The sequence below is a fragment of the Vipera ursinii genome (genome assembly GCF_947247035.1).
Source record: "Vipera ursinii genome assembly, chromosome: 1".
Classification (NCBI taxonomy): Eukaryota; Metazoa; Chordata; class Lepidosauria; order Squamata; family Viperidae; genus Vipera; species Vipera ursinii.
The window spans coordinates 162,081,216-162,102,483 of record NC_139512.1 but is presented as its reverse complement, the minus strand read 5'-3'; the positions used below and the strand labels follow the sequence as shown (position 1 = coordinate 162,102,483).

The 21,268-nt window shown below is 39.6% G+C and overlaps 1 protein-coding gene and 1 long non-coding RNA gene across 2 annotated transcripts in view; one reads left to right on the top strand and one right to left on the bottom strand.

The window, feature by feature from the left end:
* PDE11A (phosphodiesterase 11A) overlaps positions 1 to 14,643 on the top strand; it is a gene marked incomplete at both ends in the record, with an annotated part of 180,091 nt that extends 165,448 nt beyond the window's left edge. Inside the window, one exon of the mRNA XM_083368229.1 lies at positions 14,500 to 14,643. Coding sequence (XP_083224355.1) covers positions 14,500 to 14,643 — 144 coding nt within the window. The remainder of the gene's footprint in view (positions 1 to 14,499) is intronic.
* A 1,682-nt stretch (positions 14,644 to 16,325) lies between these two features.
* On the bottom strand, positions 16,326 to 19,649 carry LOC310632534. Its single transcript, XR_014490869.1, has 3 exons — positions 19,610 to 19,649; positions 16,770 to 16,877; positions 16,326 to 16,602 (listed from the first exon to the last, which is right to left on the bottom strand). It is a non-coding gene; the product is annotated as an uncharacterized lncRNA (long non-coding RNA).
* Between the last annotated feature and the right edge of the window lie 1,619 nt (positions 19,650 to 21,268).

Sequence of the window (21,268 nt, the reverse complement as noted above, 5' to 3'; positions counted from 1 at the left end):
GCAGCAAAACCAGCAGTTCTGGATATACCTCTCTTGAAGTTGCCAGAGACATTTGATCCTATTTGCCAGTGTAGATGGGACAGATAATACGTTTTTTATACGTTATCAGTTTAAATTAGAAAAGTTTTGTCAGTGCTCTTTTGTTTCATTTTATTATATTTTACAAAAGAAGGAAAGTAATAAGAACAGGGGAGAAAGTGCTTCCATCTCCATCTCCACTCCTAACCTACCCACCCACCCACCCACCCCCACCAAATTATAAAAAATGTCCAGCCTTGTGTCATTAAATTCTGCTGTTTTCTGGCTTTTAGAAAGATACAGAGTATGAATTGCAATTGCCAAGCCTTCAAATTCGCACACACATATTTGAATTTATGCATCTTTTAATGCATATAAACCCAAATTTGAGAATGTAGATCCTGGTGAAACAAGTACAGAGTAGCCCACTTTGGCCACAGTTTACAAACCCATTTTTGTTAGGGATTAGGATTTTTGTACTTCCTCCTTAACCACATAGCCCCACAGGTGAGGTGAATGTGTTAAAGAGCAGGAGACAGCCGAAACTGGGAAGGGCTTTGCAAGGGTGGGAAAACTAACGAGTATGGATGGGATCGAGAGAGGAACTTCAATAAAACCCGCCAGTCGCTGCCACCACTTTCTGCCAGTTCATCTGAAAGAACACAAGCCAGCGCGTTTGAGCTGATTTGTAAATTGTCTAATCCAAGACCCCTTTGTCACTTTTCTATTTATTTATTTATTTATTTCATCTAAGTCCAACTGAAGGTAGGAATTGAAACACCAAGGTAGAAATTGAAGGGTTTCGTTTAAAGAAAAGAAAGTATGGGGGGAAAAAAACCCCTCATCTTTTTCTCACTGCATTGTTACGTGCTGGTAGCAATCTCCTGATGGGGAAGAAATACCCAGGTCAGAAGCCAAGCATTGTGCTCCTGTCCGGGTGAGAAGATAAGCAGTTGGGCCAGTGACAGCTGACAGCAGCAGCTTGAAATGTAAGGAAATCGTTTTGCCTTGGTGGACAGGTCTCCAGCAGCTTGATCCGGAAAGCGGTGCACCCTTTTTGGAATCCCAGATGGGCTGCTCCCTTCACAAACACCGCACAAGAAATCCTGAAGTTTCTGTGAATGCTGATTACAAAGGTTAAAGAAACGGGCTCCCTTTTCTTCCTAATCACCCAGGCAGAGGATGTCTCTCTCAATTTTTACATTGTCTCATGCAGCTCTTAAATAAAGGTTCCCAGGAATTGACTTCCATCAAACAGCATCGATCCCAATAGTTCATTTCCTGCTTGGCCACTGGTTAGCACCTTTTGATGTCATCCAAAACCAAATAACAGATGACGTATGGAAACGCCCCCTCCAATGGTTAAATAAGTTGTCTTAACTTGCTCCAGCTATTCTTTTGCGAAAAGCAAAGGTTTGGGAAGGGAACTATTGTATACAGTTTGGTGAGCCAAGAAGCGTTGGGGAGTAAAGATAGGAGGGAGAAGCCGTTATTCCCTTAGTCGCAGGGGTAGGCAACCTTGGCTCTTTTATGACTCGTGGACTTCAACTCCCAGAATTCCTGAGCCAGCCATGCCTGAGTGCAATTTTGAGTGGCGTTGCAAGCATATCTTTTTTAAAAGGAGTAAGTGACGTGTGAGATCACAAGTTTTCTCAAGGTATATAACATTTTTTTTTTTTATAAATGTAATGGATAGAGTGTCTATGGGCCCTGTGTTGCCGGATCCTAAGTTGCAATATATCAGCTGCCTTTTGAAGATTTTAAACAGATGTCCTGCAGGAAGTAGTGATACCAGTGGTGTCTCCTGCTGGTGGGAAGCAGCCAAGGTCACAATAGAAGGAGTCAAGGGATCACCATGGGTGGATCGACAAAGGTCACCATAGGCAGAACTTGAAAAATGCTTTCTATTATCCCATTAAGAATACCAAAAGAGTATACGAAAACACTCCACTTTTTCCCACTGAAAGATACTATAGAACTTACGTGAAACTATTTCTAAAGGATGTTTTTTTTAAAAAAAATCCCAAACATAATTAGTAACATAACAGAAGCAAAATAGAAATGAAATGTAGAGTATCTCCATCTGGATGAATGAGGATGATCAAATAACAGGGTGTCCTGATGATGCTGATTTTCTTACCATGCAAATTACAAAACTGAAGAGATGAAATGTTCTCGCTCAAACGATAGAAGCGAAAGAATGTGCAAAATATGCCCATTTTCTCTTACTTTCCATGCAGGCTGTGCTCTTCAGGGGGAAAAAAATGCTGCTATTCCAAAAATGTATTTTGTTTTGCTCATCACAGACTAGAACCTGAGACCTGCATGCACCTATCCTTGCTTGTATGGGTAATTCTCGTTTAGTGACTGCAGTCGGTTCTGGCAACTTGGTCATTAGCTTCAGCTTTCCTTTCCTTTACGGTGTCAGAAGGATACAATCCAAAAGAGCCAGGTGAGTCCAAATGGCAGGAAAGATTTCCGAAGCTTGGCTCACAAGGTAAAAGGGCAGATCTTATAGCTCCTTTTATCCACTCTTCTGCCTTTTGGAATGTTCACCCCGGTGCTGGGATTATTAGCAAGAAGGAAATAAATGTTTGTATTTACATTCATTTGAGAGGAAACCATTAGGGCTCGCAACTTGGGAGTCCTCCTAGATTCACGGCTCACTTTGGAAGATCACATAGTGGCTGTGACTAGGGGGGCTTTCGCCCAGGTTTGCCTGGTGCGCCAGTTGCGGCCCTATCTAAGCCGGGATGACTTATTTAATTTAATTTAATTTATTAATATTTCTATACCGCCCTTCTCCCGAAGGACTCAGGGCGGTGTACAGGGCAAGAATAAAACACAAAGCTACAAAAATTAAAAAGTAATTAAATACATGCCCATAAAAAACAAAGTACATTAATAAAACCCCAATAAAATGATAGTAAAAACCCCACGCGCTCGTGGCCTCTCGTCTAGACTACTGCAACGCTCTCTACATGGGGCTGCCCTTGAGGACCACCTGGAGGCTCCAACTGGTATAGAATGCAGCCGCGAGAGTTGTGTTGGGAGTCTCCCGATACTCCCATGTCACACCTCTGCTCCGTGAGCTGCATTGGTTGCCAGTTGTCTTCCGGGTGAGATTCAAGGTGCTAGTAATGGTGTTTAAGGCCCTACATGGCAGGGGTCCGGAGTACCTTAGGGAACACCTGCTGCCGGCATCAACTTCCCTTCGCCCTGTACGTTCCCACAGAGAGGGACTCCTCAGGGTGCCACCGATCAGAGAATGTCGATTGGTGGCCCCCAGGTGGAGATCCTTCTCTGTGGGTGCCCCGGAGCTATGGAATCGGTTACCGGTTGAGCTCCGGATGGCGCCCGATCTTCGCTCCTTCCGTCGCGATCTAAAGACATTCTTATTTGAACAAGCCGGCCTGGCCTGATGGGGGATTGGTGGGGTTTTTTATTGTTATTTTAATATTTGTATTTACTGTTTTTAATGGGCATTTATTTAATTCTTTTTTAACTTTTGTAACTTTGTATTTTTTTATTCTTGCCCTGTTCACCGCCCTGAGTCCTTCGGGAGAAGGGCGGTATATAAATAAAATTGTTATTGTTGTTGTTGTTGTTGTTGTTGTTATTATTATTATTATTATTATTATTATTATTATTATTATTATTATTATTATTGAGTAAACAGCACGTACTGGGGAATACAGAGGAAAAGGAATAGCACTGACACCAGCTCTTTTCCTTAAGACACTGATGGCTGCAAGCCCCCAGCTGCTTAGGAAGGAAAGGAAGGACTTTAGTGTGAAACTGGTTAGGGTCTTGTCAGTGTCAAGCAGCCGTGTCAGGGGACTGGAGGGTTCTAATCAACTAATTAAGGTCACGGATCTGAGCTTGTAACTTATGGTTTGAAATTTTTAGAGGCACTGCACTGCAGAGAAAAGCACCTGGGGAAGAGTAGCTTGTTTAAGCAATCTCTCTGCTCTACAAAGTGAGGGAGGAAAAAATGGGGTGATGTACAGAACAAGGTGATACCATACTAGCTGACCGCGATGACAAATGGATGGCTGAGAGAGAGAGAGAGAGACGCTGTGAAGGTAGTAAACATGCACATCGGTTACTAAATTATTTTTTCATCACTGTTGTAACTGCAAATGGTCACTGATACTAAATGAGGATTACCTGTATGTAATTTCAATCTGCAAAGGGCTCATACCAGTGGTGGGATTCAAATAGGTGAACAACCGGTTCTCTGTGTGGATGCCGCTTCCGGAAGTACGTTCTGGGCCTGGGCAACAAAAAATTAGCTACCGGTTCTGCCGAAGTGGTGCGAACTGGCTGAATCCCACCACTGGCTCACACCCAAATACATAAACATCCTAGTTTCCACTTTTTATTTTGTGAAACAAGAAGAAAAACAAGATACATTAAACCCTTCTCAGCTCACTCCCAAACATTAAAAACTGGCTGAAAAATTCTGCACTGAAAGATGTGTTGGTATCATAGTTTCTACTCTATATCTTCTCTGGCCTTTCATGGTCTTTTTTTTAAAAATGCATCTCACATTTAGAAAAAAAATATTACTTGGCCCTAACTTAAGAGTCAAAAGAGGAAATTTCCAGGAGATTACGAGACTGGCTGGGAGAAATGACCCTTTACCATCCAACCTCCTGATTGCACTACACCTGATTTCATCTCAATAGGCAAAGGATGGAGCGATTTTGCAGTGTATGCCTCCCAGCATACACAAAGGACAGCACAGCAGGAGGCTGATGGTGCAGATCAGCAGAGGGGTTGGACAGCTCCAGGCGATAACTGCTCACACAGGATAAGCCTAATGAGTTAAGCTGTTGACAGCCCCAGGCATGGTCAGCCTGGCAGGGAGCCAGGATCTACACCCATTGTCACCTGCACTAGCAGGAAGCCCAGGTTTGAACTGATTGGATGCCATCCACCTGGGCAGGTACAAATAGACGCCAGGCTTCCCTGTTTCCCCAGTTCGTTCTGTTCTGAATAAACTCATCGTTACCCCAGCTCTGTGTTCGCCTCTCTGTGAAGCACGCGACTTTACAGATTTGTCCCATGGACTACATCTATTGTGTTCTGGATTGGAATGTACTGCACTAGGGTGATGTTGACTGCATTGAAAAAGCCACATACAGGCGTGAATTGTGACTGCACTACTGTACTCTCGAGTCAGAAGCACTCAGTGTGATATTTGAGGGATCCAGTTGGTGGCCCTGAGAGGACATTGCCCTGCCCAAATTATGATTAGGTACCATGAGTCAACCAATCACTTATTCAGGCTTTAGTATTGGTAAATAGGTCAATTCTATAGCACCTGTGCTTATTCATCAGATATTTTAAATATGCAAATAGATATGACAGTCACACACCTGTTCTTTTGCAGAGTGTATGTACACAATAAAAGTTATAAGTATTATCATTACCAGTGGCAACTGGCAATGATACATTTTGGAGAATTATTTATTCTAGAAAGGGATGCGACCATATTTTTTATATCTGGGATTATTTTTGTAGATTCAACCATTCTATTGTCCTGTGCAAAGATAAGGCTTTCTATTGGTTTATTTGCATTCCAGATTCAACAATTCTATTGTCCTGTGCAAAAATAAGGCTTTCTATTGGTTTATTTGCATTCCAGATTCATATGTAGTCAGCTTTGCTTGTGTGTTACATTCCAGTCGGAAAGGAAGGGGAAGAGAGTCAGCCTCAGGGCAAAAAACCTTGAAATGGTAGTTGTCTAACGGACCCGTTATGTGATAGCTCTTTGGAGAAAGAAGGGGCTTCAATAGATCAAATGAAGAGAGTTCACTTTTACAATTAATCTGATTCAGATGGTTTGTTTTAATCTGGTATCATTTCCATCAGGTAAACCAGACCAGCAAATCAACTCCACAGGAAGCCTGAAACTAAATTTTATTGAGATTAGCTATAATAGAATCTTGCAAGTCTGATTGTGCTTATCTCTTCTTCTTCCTTATACTCCAGTGAATCAGAGATGTATATAACATGTAATATCTTTTTTGTTCTGGACTTAAAAAAATGTTTCAGCCCCTTTTGCTTAGGTAAAAGTTCCTGTTTCTCCCCATAACAGCAACTCTTTGACATAGGTTAGCCTGAAAGAGAGCAGCTGGCCCAAAGTCCCCCACTGAGCTTCCACGGTTGAGGGTAGTCCCTCTGCTTCTACTCCAAAATTGTAACTATTACACCACCCCAAGTTCCCCTTGCTGTCTTACTAGGGGTAATCAAGCACACCAGTTAGGCCTACCAGATGTCAAATCATGTCCCTTCCTCCTCTCTATTCTTCAGGAGGTATCTATGAAGATGGTTGAAATATCTGGAATACTTCCTTGTCTTTTAGGGTTCCTCTTCAGGCAGTAAAGCATGGCAAGGTAAAAACAAGAGACCTAACCACGTATGTAATCTATGAACACTTTCTTATTGTCCCAGTGCTGAAGATGGGGAAAATTCCTTAAGACAACCCTCGCTGGAATTCAGTGATACGAGAGAAATATTCTAAAATGGACTCTCCATTTTCTGCTGCTGTGTTAAATGGCACTGGGTACGGCACAGGAAGAAGTTAGTAGCAGAAGGCAATTTTTTTTCCATTTGCAGATTTGAACAGCCTGCAGTGAAATAAATATGTATTTAAGGAATGGGGAGAAGGAAGCGAAAAACAACTATCCCCAAACCCTTCGATCTCATCACAGATTTCTTTCCTGATAAAATTTGATTCAGCCTTCAGATTGATAAATGATGAAGAAATTATCACACAGGAGTTAAAATGGTATGACTTGAGAACGTGCATAACATTTTAGAAAAGAAATGAACGGGGTGAAGAGGTGGTTTTTCACAGATTTAAAGGAAGAACTGGAAGCTGGATCACTGATGTCCTTTCAAAACAGAATTGGTTGAACAGTGCAATCTCAGAGAGACTGAAAGGTAAAAAGAGAGAGTCAAAATAGAATTTAAGGAAATGAACTGAAAATCTGGAAAACGTGTTTGGAAAAATGGCCATAAAACCTGTAGGTAAAACAAAGAAGGGAAAAATTCACTGCAAATCTGAAAGAGAAGATTAATGGATAATTTAACGGCTACTCGGATTTCAAGAAAGACAAAGAGCAAAGAGCATTGCATCAGAAAAGGGCTAGAAATGATGATAGATAGCATCTCCCTGTAAGTGTTGAGCAAGCCAGAATCACCTTGCGTCTGGCTGGCAAAATTCCCAGCTGAGGATGAATCTAAAGAACTCAGGATAAGAGACTGATATGGACTGAAGAGATTTCTAAAGATCTATTTAAGAGCCAGGCAGCAAGTATTGATTGCCGTGTGGAACAAATGTCATAAGTAAATGGGTGGAGTCATGTCAGAGTCTGTTCAGCTCTTGACTCTGATAATCAGGGAAGCCTGCAGAGGAGATGAAAATTGAAATCCTGCAGCTGTGACTCGCTTAAAACTATTTCTGCTAAGATTACTCTGTGGTAAACACACAATAATGCAAACCATACTGTTAAAATAATTGTAGATTTCAGTATACAAGATTATTTATGAATTATATTTAAATCATTTTGCCCTATTTTTTAGACAAAAGATTGACTCTCGGAAACCATTAGAAAAGGTACCGTGGCCAGGAATGCGGCTGCCTAACTATGTTAGTGGGAAAAGGGTTACATTTATGTAAATAAGCATCTAAGAAATATTATGTTCTTTTGATGTACATTTCCATAAATTTAAAACTTTATATATGCTGCAGCACACTACTGACTGAAGTGATTATTGGAGAATATAAATTCCCCATTATAACAGGTGTTTGGGAAATGTATATATTTCTGGGCACCATACAAAATGTTAGCTGTGATTTGCAAAGTGCTGCATGATTTGGGAATCGGTCCTCTGTTCTCCTCTATTAGCTTGCCTAGATTTTCAAGGTCCTTGAGAGTTCTTTCCTGCCCACCATCAGTAAAAAAACAACAATACAGAACTCCTTGCTAGAATAGGTCAGGTTCTGTCTGCCTTTGATCTCCCTTCTGACACATTTCAAAAGCCTGTTATTTAAATAGGCTTTCATTACTTGAGGTTTTTTTTCTCTCTTCAATATATTAAAATAGGTTTCAGGAAATAAGGGCTGTTTATTTTTTTTTAATCAACATTTGCCTTTAAATAATCATTTTGTGCTGGTTGCTAGTTTCTTCAAGCAGTTTATAGTGGAAAAGCAAGATGTATAATTAGTGAGTAAATAAATAATTTGTATATTCCATGATTCCCTTCTCCCACCAGAGTTTTCTCCTCAAGCACTCTTAGTGACCTTCAAATAAAGTTTTGGAAATACTTCAGTTAAAGCCCTCCTGTCATGTGCAAAAGATCAGTTGCATACATGAAGTTCTCATTAAAGTGTTTAGTAATCATGCTTATGCACAGGAATCTACTCAACTAACAGTAGCACTATCTTGGTGCTGGATAAGGGTGAATGGAATTCAAGAGAGGTTGGACTTGGTCTGCTTATATAGAGACTCTAGGCTGATTCCTCTTTTGACTCCATCCCAGGTTCTGCCACTCCTTCTCCTAAACTTCCTAAGCAGTTTGGAATTTGTGAAATTATGAATATTAATTGAGGATAGGGATCACAGCCTCAGCCCCATTCTCTGTTCTCTCCATTTTCCAAGTGGTAATCCTAAGGAGAGTTACAAACACATAGCCAGCTCTTTACAATTTGAAATCCTAATGAAGTAGATCCAGTGATGTGAAGAACAAACTGGGAATATCAGATGTTATCAGGACATTGGGTGTTAACGGAATTCAAGGTAGCACAATATCTTCTGTGTGTTGTCCTGAAAAGTTCAGCTTCTTGCTTTCAAAGAAATGGTTTAATCAACAAACACAAACCACAATACTATTATTACTCTCTTAATTATTTTGATTATTATTTGATTAATTATTAATTATGATTAATTATTATATTATCTTATTATTATATTATATTATATTATATTAATTATTATTATTTGATTATTATTATTATTATTATTATTATTATTTGATTATTACTCTCACATGCTAATACCTTTTTCCCCTTTAAAAATTTTCTTGTTACCAAGTTCCTTTTTGATGATACTGTTGAACAGCAGTAAATTAAATGGGTAGAAGTGGTTACCCAGTGGAAAGGCTTGCCTTCAGAAGTTACGGGTATTCCATCACTGGAGGCTTTTAAGAAGAGATTGGACAGTCATTTGTCTGAAATGGTATTTTTTTTAAATTTTAATTCCATTTATATCCCGCCCTTCTCCGAAGACTCAGGGCGGCTTACAAGCTTAGCAGTAGCCTTCATTCTATGTATATGCCTGCTTATTAGGGCTTTCACACACACCCCAAGCGGCATTATTACAAAGTCAGCTTAATTGCCCCCAACAATCTGGGTCCTCATTTTACCTACCTCGGAAGGATGGAATAGATCAGTGGTGTCAAAGTCACCACGTCACGTGACGTGTCACGACATATCATGACTTTTTCCCCATTGCCGGAACGGGTGGGCACGTTTTCAGCATGACACATCTGGCCCGTGGGCCGGCAGTTTGACACCCCTGGTATAGTCTCCTGCTTGAGCAGGGGGTTGGGCTAGAAGACCTGCAAGGTCCCTTCACATTCCATTACTCTGTTAAATTCTGTTAAGTGTCACAACCAAATGTCTTTGGCAAGAGCTCAGTCTTCAACATCTTCCAGAAGGTGGTTATGATATAGGCAGATCTATTGAATATGGTTGCACAGTAGAGAAAATTTGGGGAGGCTTTCAAACTCCAACTAACCTAACTAATCTAACAGTTGGGAGACCCTTGTAAAGGGTTGATCTCACCACAAGGAAACAATGCTTCTGAGCATTGCCCCTTAAATTCCTGAAAATGGGGAACAATTGGATGCTTTTCTCTTCAGGATTGATCTCTGTAGGTTCTTGCTGATGTCCATGTTCTTGTATGTAGACCAGGGGTGTCAAATTGGCAGCCCATGGGCTGGATGCATCACGGGCACCCCGTTTTCTGCACAGGCAAATATGTCGTGATATGTCACAATATATCACGTGACCCAATCAAGTTTGACACCCGTGATGTAGATTATTATATAGTACAGGAAAAATTATTTAAAATGTTAAAGGTGTGTAAAATACTTTGTGCACAAACTTACATATACAACTAAACAATGTACAAATATTGCAGAGAAAGTCCAAGAGTCAAAGTGTGTAAGCATGCTAGAAATAATGCCTTGTTAATAATAATTTCCCCTATGCTTTCCAAGTGATAGCAGTGATAAATTTGAAAAACTACAATAGCATATTGTATGCTTTAAAAACCGTTGGTTGACATTTTAAGTAACGTCCATTATATATTAGATTTTGGAGACTAAGCCAGACCAAAACTTTTTATGGTTTTATTTAAATAACTCTTTAAAGGGAATAAATAGAATAGAAAAAGTCTGAGCAAAGGATTTATCTGTAACTGGCAGAACAGGGCATGATATGGGTGGAATGAAGTGTTAAAAGGTACAGGGTCACAGCCTGTACCAAAGTCAAAATACTTAAGTGGTCCAATAAATAAATTGGTAAATTGATTTAAATGTGAAAAGGTGCTAAAAGAGTAAATTAGTAAATGTCTATCTGCAGGGAGGAGAGAAATGTGCTTTTGAGATAATTTCCCAGAAGCTTCATAAAAGGGAGTTGATTGCAGTGATTTAGTAAATAAAAAAACCCCAAAATATATAATAATCAAAAGATTTTTAAAATTATATCTCAGGCTGTTATAAAGTCCAAAGTATGTATTTTGTATCTAGAAAACCCTGAGATTAATACTTTAGTAGCCAATTTATTTTTAAAGGCTAATTTCTACAAGATGTATAGTAGAATACTTAATTAAAATACACAAATAGAGTTTAAATATCAAACGAGCCTCTGAATAAGGACATTTTATGCCTTGCATATAAAATCTACCCTTTTGAGGTATTTCTAACCCAAATGCCACCTGATTCAACTGTATATCAAATGGTATTTTAATAATGTTACATCATTATCTTTCCACTGTTCTATACAATTAATTTCTTGTAGTGTACTTATAGCTGAAAATCAAGTATCTCCTTCATTTTTTTCAATTCACTTTTAATAGCCAAAAGTAATAATGATGTTGGGTTAACTTACCATTATGTCTTACAATTATAATTGATATACAAATATACTTCATAGAAATAGGGTAAAGGTTCCCCCGCACATGCGTGCTAGTCGTTTCCAACTCTAAGGGCCGGTGCTTATCTCCGTTTCAAAGCCAAAGAGCCAGCGCTTGTCCGAGGACGTCTCTGTGGTCATGTGGCCGGTATGACTAGACGCCAAAGGCGCACGGAACGCTGTTGCCTTCCCATCGTAGTGGTCCCTATTTTTCTACTTGCATTTTTATGTGCTTTCGAATTGCTGGGTTGGTAGAAGCTGGGACGAGTAACAGGCACTCACTCTGTTATGCGGCACTCGGGATTCGACCCGGCAAACTGCCGACCTTCTGATCGACAAGCTCAGCGTCCTAACCCACTGAGCCACTGCGTCCCTCAGAAATAGGCTAACATGCTAATTAATCAATCATATAAAAGCATATGAAGTACCATTAAATCATCATTTACATAAAGTAGTAACATACTAAAGTAACTAGTTACTTTAGTATTTTAGTATGTTATATTTAGAAAGAATATCACACTAGATAAAAGCCAAGTTCATATACTACAATCATAGTTTTTCATAAACAATAAGGACTTCCTCTTTAAATTGTAATCTTGCTCACAATTTGTTCCAGAATATTTCAGCACCTCATAGCAGGTTTTATTGGTGTGCAGAAAGCTATTTCATCAGTAGGGTATCATCCAGTGTTTCTCAATCTCACCAACTTTTAAGATTGTTGGGCTTCAGCTCCCAGAATTTCCCAACTAACATGCTTGATAAAATTGATCTAGAGATTGATCTAGATTAAGAAGGCTGTCCTTTCTAACTTCTTAAACTGTTTCCTGATCCTCATTTACTTGATAGGAGTTACATGCTTAGCTGCTAATACAAGCCTTCCAGCATTGTAGATGAAGCTAGGCCATTTTGAACATTAAAGTAAAAATAACTGCACTTGGGAAATTGTTCAGAGGAAGCAAAATCCACCAGTGCCTCTTAATTTCATAGGGCTATGTAAAATATTTCAAAGAGGCAGTTTCAAAAGTCCCTAAAACCTCAAAGGTGTCCAGAAGACTTGGCCCACCTACTTCACAAAATTTCCCTTCTTAATCTCTGCATGCATATTCACATACTTTGAATGTCATGTATTTACACATAATTGGAGACCAAGTGGGGAAAGTCTTTGAAAAAAACCATGCTGAGGCAATTAGATCTACTTGTGTAGCGTCATGTAACAATAGGGCAGCCAGTTGACCCAAGTTCTTTGCAGCCCCATATGACTCTTAGATTGGGCTGCTGAAATTTGACAGGAAATTACTTAAATATTGGCAATGCAGTTGTGGAATTAAAAAATAAAAACCCTAAGGATCGGCATCAGTATATAGGCCAGGTGTCAGGTTTACACACTGCCAAACTCATCCTTACAAAGCACCCAAATTGCTAAACATACTTCAGCCCTGCCTCTTAAAGTAACATTTTGTTAGCTAGAGAGTTACTCCATGGCCAAATACAGAACATGTTGCCCATCCTCATCCACTACAATGATTAGAATAAGGCTAAAGCTGGGGAGTCCCTGGACAAATATCTAATTGGCTTAAGGATTGGACCATCTTTGGCCAATTGCTTTCACATAAAACCTTTCTCACCATTTTTTTGTTAGAATAAAGTGGAAAAACTATGTATTCTATTGAGAGCCTCAGTATCAAGATTTGATAAGAGACTGTTTGTTTAGATCAGACATGTCAAACACAAGGCCCGGGGGCCAGATCAGGCCCGTGATGTCCCGTTGCCTGGAGGCGGTCCAGGTCTGGATGGGGAGAAACAGGCTTCGTCTCAATCTCGCCAAGACTGAGTGGCTGTGCATATCGGCATCTCGGGCTAACCAGACCATTCTACCTCTAACGATGGGGGGGTGAGGTGTTACCCCCCGTTGATAGGGCTCGCAACTTGGGCGTCCTCCTGCATTCACGACTCAATTTTGAAGACCATACAGGAGCCGTGACCAAGGGGGCTTTTGCCCAGGTTCGCCTGGTGCACCAGTTGCGACCCTATCTGGACCGAGATGCCCTACGCACAGTCACTCACGCGCTCATGACCTCCCGTTTAGACTACTGCAACGCTCTCTACATGGGGCTGCCCTTGAGGACCACTCGAAGGCTTCAGCTGGTGCAGAATGCGGCCGCGCGAGTTGTGATGGGGGTTTCCCGATACTCCCATGTAACACCTCTCCTCCGCGAGTTGCATTGGCTCCCGGTTGCCCTCCGGGTGAGATTCAAGGTGCTGGTAATGACCTATAAAGCCCTAAATGGCTTGGGTCTGGGATATCTGAGGGAACACCTGCTGCCGGCATCAAGCTCCCTTCGTCCAGTGCGCTCCCACAGGGAGGATCTTCCCAGGGTGCCACTGGTAAGAGATTGCCGGCGGACGACACCCAGGGATAGGGCCTTCTCAGTGGGTGCGCCTGCCCTTTGGAACCAGCTGCCAGTGGAGCTTAGGACTGCCCCCGACCTCCATTCATTCCGCTGGGACCTGAAGACCTGGCTCTTTGAGCTCTCTGGCCCAGGCTGAGAATTTAAATTTTAACTGGGGTTTTATTTGTTCAGGGACGGATATAATTTTTTAAATTGTTTTCAACTTTTGTATTTTTGTTTTTAATCACCCTGTAAACTGCCCTGAGTCCTTCAGGAAAGGGCGGTATATAAATGTAATAAAATTAAATAAATAAATAAATAAGTAAAGTGGTTTCATGTGGCCCGCGAAGCCATCCTGGAAACAGTGAGGGAACGCCCCCACTGCCTTGGCCCTGGCGCAGAGACCCTCCTTCTGCCAGAGACCCCCAGATCTGTCCCACTCCTGCCCAGGCCCCCATAAGGCACCCTTGATGCCAACGATGTAGAGCTGGCCACGCCCACCCAGTAGGCCATACGCACTCTAGCCACGCCCACCCAGTAGGCCACACCCACCCTGGCCATACCCACCTGGCCCCCTGAGGGCAACCGCAGTGCTGATGCAGCCCTCAATGAAATTGAGCTTGACACCCCTGGTTTAGATAAAGACATTTTAATGGTTGATTTATCTCATTTTCCACCAGGACATATTAGCTATCTCCCACTGTCTCCTTCAGAATTTCTTTTTATGTTTTAGACTATGTTGTGCAACAATACTCTCCATTAAATGCTCTAAAGAAAGTCTCTCCCATGGAGTCTGTGAACAAATATTCCATTTTATCTGAACTGGAACTGACATCTTAGCTAATAATTCACAATTGCTTCTTTTGTGCTTTCTCTCAGGCCTTAGTGAAAGTGAATGGAAAACTGAAGCCTATGCTGGACTCTGTGGTGGCCAACAGAAAAAAATGGGAGGAATTGCACCAGAAAAGATTGCTTTCTCAGACAACATCCAACTTAGCCATTTCTCCGGAGAGCATAAAATAAGTCTACGTCTGTTTCCTGTTGCTAGGATAAGAGTCAAAAGAAAGGTTTGTCTCATAGTATTTAATTAATAATATATATGGCAGGCAAGAACGTATGCAATCTCAGTGAAAACACTAAGGCCAGGCCTTAGCTTTTCTTACAGGCCAACACTTGGTCTGAGGGGAGAATCTACAGGGAGACAGTTGGGTTCCTGCAGTAATCTGAGTCTGGATCCTGTCAGCTTCTTTCAGCAAGTCTTAAGAAAATTGGCAAATATGGTCACAAAGGATTCATATAAGTGGAACTCATAGTTCATGAAAATTAATAAAAGGGAGCTGTGACTGATTTTAAAAAAAATACTGAAGCTTCTTCAAGAGACTCTGAAAAAAGGGATAATTTTTGTAAAAATATTTTCAGATTGCACCTTTCCAGCTTTTACTAGTATGAATGGTTATTTCTGCGCTTGTGAAATCTGTCTTTTTACCCCTTTTATGTTCTGTTTGGTTTATTCAGAGAAGCCTGCTTTATATTCTGAAGAAATATGTTTTTTACAACAAGCCTCATAGGATTAAACAGGGCTTTTAGAATTTTCTCTCTTCACTGTATTTGAGGGAGGGAAAATGAATTTATTACAGTTAAAAAGACGAACCTGCTCTGACTTCCTTGATTTCATATTAGCAACCCAATTTGAATTGCTCTGCAGGCAGAAGCTTATGTATAAAGGTAAAATTCTGCATGATTCTTTTAGAATTCTGTAATAATTTCATTTTTAAAGCTGCTTTGCACATCTAAGAAGAGAATCAGTAGTATATCAAGAAAACTGCATAACAAAAACAAAACCTTGCCTTGGGTAGAGAACTTGCACTATAGGATATGAACGTAGCTTTCTGGTACATTTTCAGAAAATTATTATTTTTAAGTGATATGACACTAGATGATAATATGAAAAGAGCAATGACTACCTCTGCTTTTTCTAGCTATTTTCTTACACATGGTAATCTGTCTTACCTAAGAGAAATTAAGTCACCATTGCATGTGCTCTGGTAATTATTGTTTTGCATGTTGGCAATCCTTGACTTATAAAACATCCACAGAGATGTCTGCAGTTGAAATGAACTCACTTCTGTTAATGACACATCAAATTTATTTCAACACTGCCATGGCAAGTTACTAGATTTCTATTCCCTAATGAGGTGTGGAATTACATCGATATTCCATTCTCATTGCCAGTGTGGTCTGTAGATAAATTATGCGTGCCCCAGGAAGGATGTTGTACACATGTCCAACCACAACCCAGTCAACACTTCCTGAAAAGTTTTGTGAGCTGAGAACACCTGAGTCCAAACAATTTGGATGCCTAGCATGACAACCTGTCATATGGATTGGCATGTAGTTAGGATCACTCTGGGTTACCGGCACTTCCCAAAGTGCAGGAACAAAGGGTCTGAGGAAGATGGTTGGCTAAAATTTCTGCTACCCTTTAAACCCCTACCAAAAATCATTTAGAAGGAAAAGATCTCTAGATACTCAGAATTCTTACAGAAGGCGTTTGTAAATTGAAAATACTCCCTCCCCTTTCGGAACTTAACAGAATTTAGAAAGCACAAAAGGCTGGGCTAGAGGGAAAAAGTGAAAAAAAGATCTAATGCTATCAGAAATCAGGCAAAGTCAATGTATGAGAGCAGTTGAAAGAATAATGAACAAAAACATAGTAGAGAATCGGAATTTTATCTAGTCTTTTAACAGCAAAGAAAGATAGTTGGGATGAAGAAGCACTCTCCTGAACTTACAGGAATAATTTTTAGGTTAGAAGACTCCCAACTCTGCATTTGCCGTACAACTGAAATACTTGAAGTTGGTAGGAGCTTAATGGTGAAAGCTGGGTTGCTCTGAGGGATCCTTCTATCATTTCCTTTTATCCGAACTACTTCCCGTTCAATATCCAGCAGATTCTGAACGTCATTCGGCATCTGAGAGGTTCTGTGTCGAGTGTGAAAGGAAAGGGGAGGGTTTACCTCAACTGCAACAGTAGCATTTTATTATTTAACAGAAACGAGCAGCCCAACATAGCAATTATTTTAGGGGATGTGTTCAAGCACACTACAGGTGGGATCATTTACCCAGTTTCAGCAATGGAAATGACCTACTTCTGTTAAGTGTAGCAAAATCTCTGGCTCTGCAAAGCCCTGCTACAGGGTGAGAAACCCAACGCCTTCCACAAATTGATCTTGCCGATTGAGTTGTGGTCCAAACACCTAAAGGATGCCAAATTGCTTAGCATGTTAAATGTGACTTCACATTTCTCAAGGGTAGAAAAAAAGAAGCAGATGTTCCTGAGAGCCGGATGGAAAAAAATTTAACTTGATAGTCTCTTTCACTTTAGGTTTAGGACTTCCAACCTTGAACATTTCATAGACATGACAGGAAGAAAATGGTTCTGGAAAGGTTCTTTTTCATTTCCTCACTCAGGAAACCTATAGCATAGATAGGTAGCGTAATCTCTCTCTGTCTATGCCTTTTAATTCAAACCATACGTAATCTGCTAATGGCTTAATTACACAATGTTCTCTTTCTATTCATATCTCATTTCACAGCTACTGGAAGTTCATTAAACGCTTGTCAAGCTGCTGAGGGAACTTTAAAACATTTTTTTCTTATTATTGGCAAACTTTATTGAGACCCTCCAAGTGAATAGAAATGAAGTCTTTTAGATAAATATATTGCTGTAGTGGAATTTTTGCAATTACACCCATCAAGATTTAGGCAGAAAACCATTTAAATGCTGTGAATAAATCACTTATTTGCTAAGGAAAAGTACAAGGAAGAGATCCAATGGCTGCTTTACAGGAGTTATATCTCAAGACAGTGACTAAGGGAAATATTTTCCTCACCGCATATAAATTACAGTGCAGATCTATTGAATAATATACAGGTAAAAACACTGAGGATAGATGTTAAAGAGGGTGAAACATGTCATTGTTTACTTTTTTAAAAGCATTCACCAAAATAGAATCTGTCACAATGCAAAGGGACTTCCAATGTGAAGAAATCTTTTCAAATATTTCTTGGTTCCAAAGATGCATACAAAATATATATATATTTGAAAAATGTATGCCTTTCCCACACCCTATCAGGAAACTCTATACACACATATATACATATATATGAAACTGCATAAAGAAATATGGATTCTATTTTTTTAAAGAAACTGTAAAACAGTGCATGAAATTAAAGGAGCATACTAAGAAATGTTTGTGATACCGGCCTCGCCCAGATGTGAACTATATACACAACTGAGGGAATTTCCTTTGGCCTAAACAGAGCAGATGGAATTATTTGCCTCTAAAATATGTTATTCATCTAATACAAATTTGTTGCTTTTCAGTTAAGCAAAGCTGGTATAATCATGAAAAAATGGCTTCTTTCGGACTAGGAATGTTAGTAATCTTGGCACTTTGAATGCCGCAAATGCATGCTGAGCTATATTATACATATTTATTAAATTTAGAATTTCTCAAGTCATAGAACTACCTGACTCAAATAAATGCAAGATTGTCTTGAAAAACACTTCAAATAGAATATAATTGTAATGGGAAAACTTTATACTTTTTCCTTTATAGGGAATTGAATTCTGATTCTCTTTGTAGGTACTCTAGATATCTGCCGTCTTCTACATAAATATCTAAGCACAAGATTCAAAAAAGCAGATTATCTATCACCCCATTTTGAAATTGTAGTAGCATTTTGTACTTCTAGGAACACACGACAAACCATCTGAATCTTTATAATCTGATCTCTGCTATACTTTATCATATTAATGACATTATTTGATGCTTTCTCCCTGGTTTTAGTTTTCTCCGTTCTGTGACATTTTCAGTCAATTATAATGCAAATGTTACCCCACTCTCAATATTTTAAATTGTTACTTGAACAAAATTCAAGATGATGGAACTTCTTAATTCTTTTTCCAGAGGGAATAAGACACGTAAGAAAATGGAAGATCTATGTTATTGTCTAAACAAATACTTGTAGTCTTTTAATTTGTTTCTGTTATTCCTCCACCACTTTTCTCTTTCCCAAGTAATAAATAAAAAGGTGGGATGGCATTCTTGGAATTTGTCTGAGACTTATTTATGTATTATGTGCTTTATGGCAAAAGACAGATACCATGATTGACTGGGGGTTGCGGGCAGCTCCATAAAGCTTTCCTGAATTTTGATACGATGCACTGTGAAGTGTGACATAATTTATAGCACGTAACCTCCAGCTTCCTCCAAGGTTGAGCGTTCCCTTGTTTCCTCTGCTTTTTATTGGCTTCAACACATCGTTGCCCATGGCAACAGCAGTGGCAGTGAGGGGAATGCAGAACCATTGCAAGCTGACATACACTTGAGGCCCTAACAATGTCAACCATCCATCACAGACTTATTTATAATTGCCTCCATCTATTTCCCATGTCTCGTGCTATCTTTTCTATTGTGGGTCAAAATTCAAAAACCTGCTGACTAATATTGTGGTTCCATTGCTCCCCAGCATCTCCATTCCCTTCCCCAATTTCAAACAATCTCTCCTGACCATTAACACATTTAGGCATAGAGAAGCATCTCCTTCGGTTCAAAAATTTAAAACTCTACCATGATACTGTCTTCATGGATATGGAGGTGATGGTAAATTGTCCAGTGGTCCTTGCAGAATCAACTTTTAAAGGCTCAAAGCTCCTTTTCATTTCATAGAACTAAAGAATCTCCTATTCCTTAAGTTCAATTCTGGGGAATACTTCCAGGTAGATAGCTCTTAGCATTACCTACCCCAAGACATTCGGTAATATTTTGCATCTTCTTCTAAACAGAATGCTTTGGGTTTCTAACGAAAGGGAGGCTTCTTAATGGAAATGGCCTTTCTTTGGATCCCTGTAAAACTGCTGTGGGAGGCAGAACAATTACATGAGAAAATTAAAACCATTCCGGAAATCTGAACCCCAACTTACACTGAAGTTTTTTTTCCACATGAATCCATAAATTGTTGACCATAAAAGGATGCACGTGAAATTTTAGTATGAAGACTCTGGGAATTCTATGCCACATCTGGAGAACCCCAAATGGAGAAGGTTGAATTGCATTGTGTTTTACATTAGACATGGGCACTAATGTTTAAAACGCTTTTATTTTGACGATGTACCATAATGACTTCTAAATTTAAGAGCCTTGGTGGAGCAGTGGGCTAACGCCTCCTTAAGTAACACCAGCTGCCTGCAATTAGTGCAGGTTCGCATCCCACCAGGCTCAAGGTTGACTCAGCCTTCCATCCTTCCGAGGTAGGTAAAATGAGGACCCAGATTGTTGGGGGCAATTAAGCTGACTTTGTAATAATGCCGCTTGGGGGTGTATGAAAGCCCTAATAAGCAGGCATATACATAGAATGAAGGCTACTGCTAAGCTTGTAAGCCGCCCTGAGTCTTTGGAGAAGGGCGGGATATAAATGGAATTAAAATAAATAAATAAAATAAAAATAAATAGGTGGATAAAATTTAACATTTTAAAACAATTTTTGAAATTTTATTCAAAAAATCCTGTAGGAAAGAGTTGTCTGAACAACTGTTGACAATATATTCTGATATTACCCCAGTGCAGCCCATAAATACGTATTTGCCCATAAAAAGGAAATTGCCAGCCAAACCTACTGAGCATTCATTCCTGGAAGCGATACACTATTACCTGAAAAAGAAAATGAGAAACAGTGTACACTGAATATTCTGATAGGCTGCAATACATCCTTGGTTATGATTCAACTAAAAAAATATCCAAGTGTCTGATAAAAATTTACCTGGCATTTTAAAAAGTCAATATAACTAGATGTTTCAATGATCTGTACATTGTAAAAATGAAAAGCCTTCAAAATATGTACGTATAATAATTTCTGTGGAAGCTTGTAAGATTTCTTTAACAATTCACCATTATTTTATCAATCAATTTGTATCCTGTCCATTTTTCATAAAGGCAGAATATACGAAAGCTACCATATATTTATCTTTTTCAAAAAATTCTGCAAAACAGGAGAGGTGCTTTTTGATTCAAGATCATTCATTGCATTTTATGGTTCAAATTTTAAAGAAAGCATCCGTATCCTAACACTAGTCTGTGCAAATACAACCAAAGAAATTGTATACTAATAAATTAAATAGCAGAAGATTGGGTTCTCTTTCCATATCCTACCCAACCTGAAAACCGAATTAGACAATTTTTAATTTAAATCAGATTTTTTAAAAAATATCAATTATAATAAAGAGGGAGCTGAGTTATGTGGGAAAAAAAGTGCATTTGAATATGCCACCGCATATTCTTTAGAGCAGGGGTCTTCAAACTTGGCCCTTTTATGACTTGTGGACTTTGCTTTGCTGGCTGAGGAATTCTGGGAGTTGAAGTCTACAAGTCATAAAAGGGCCAAGTTTGAAGACCCCTGCTTTAGAGGAAAGAGAAGTGTTCTTACAGATAACCTTAAACATGAACCACTCCTATTCGCCTTAAAAGGGAAAAAAGAGCGCGTCTTTGTTTTAGCGGGAGGCGGAAGAGACTGGACAGGAGACGAACGATCACTGAGCGGTATGAAAACGGCATCGACTTCGCTAGCGCCAAAGCAATTAAAAGTA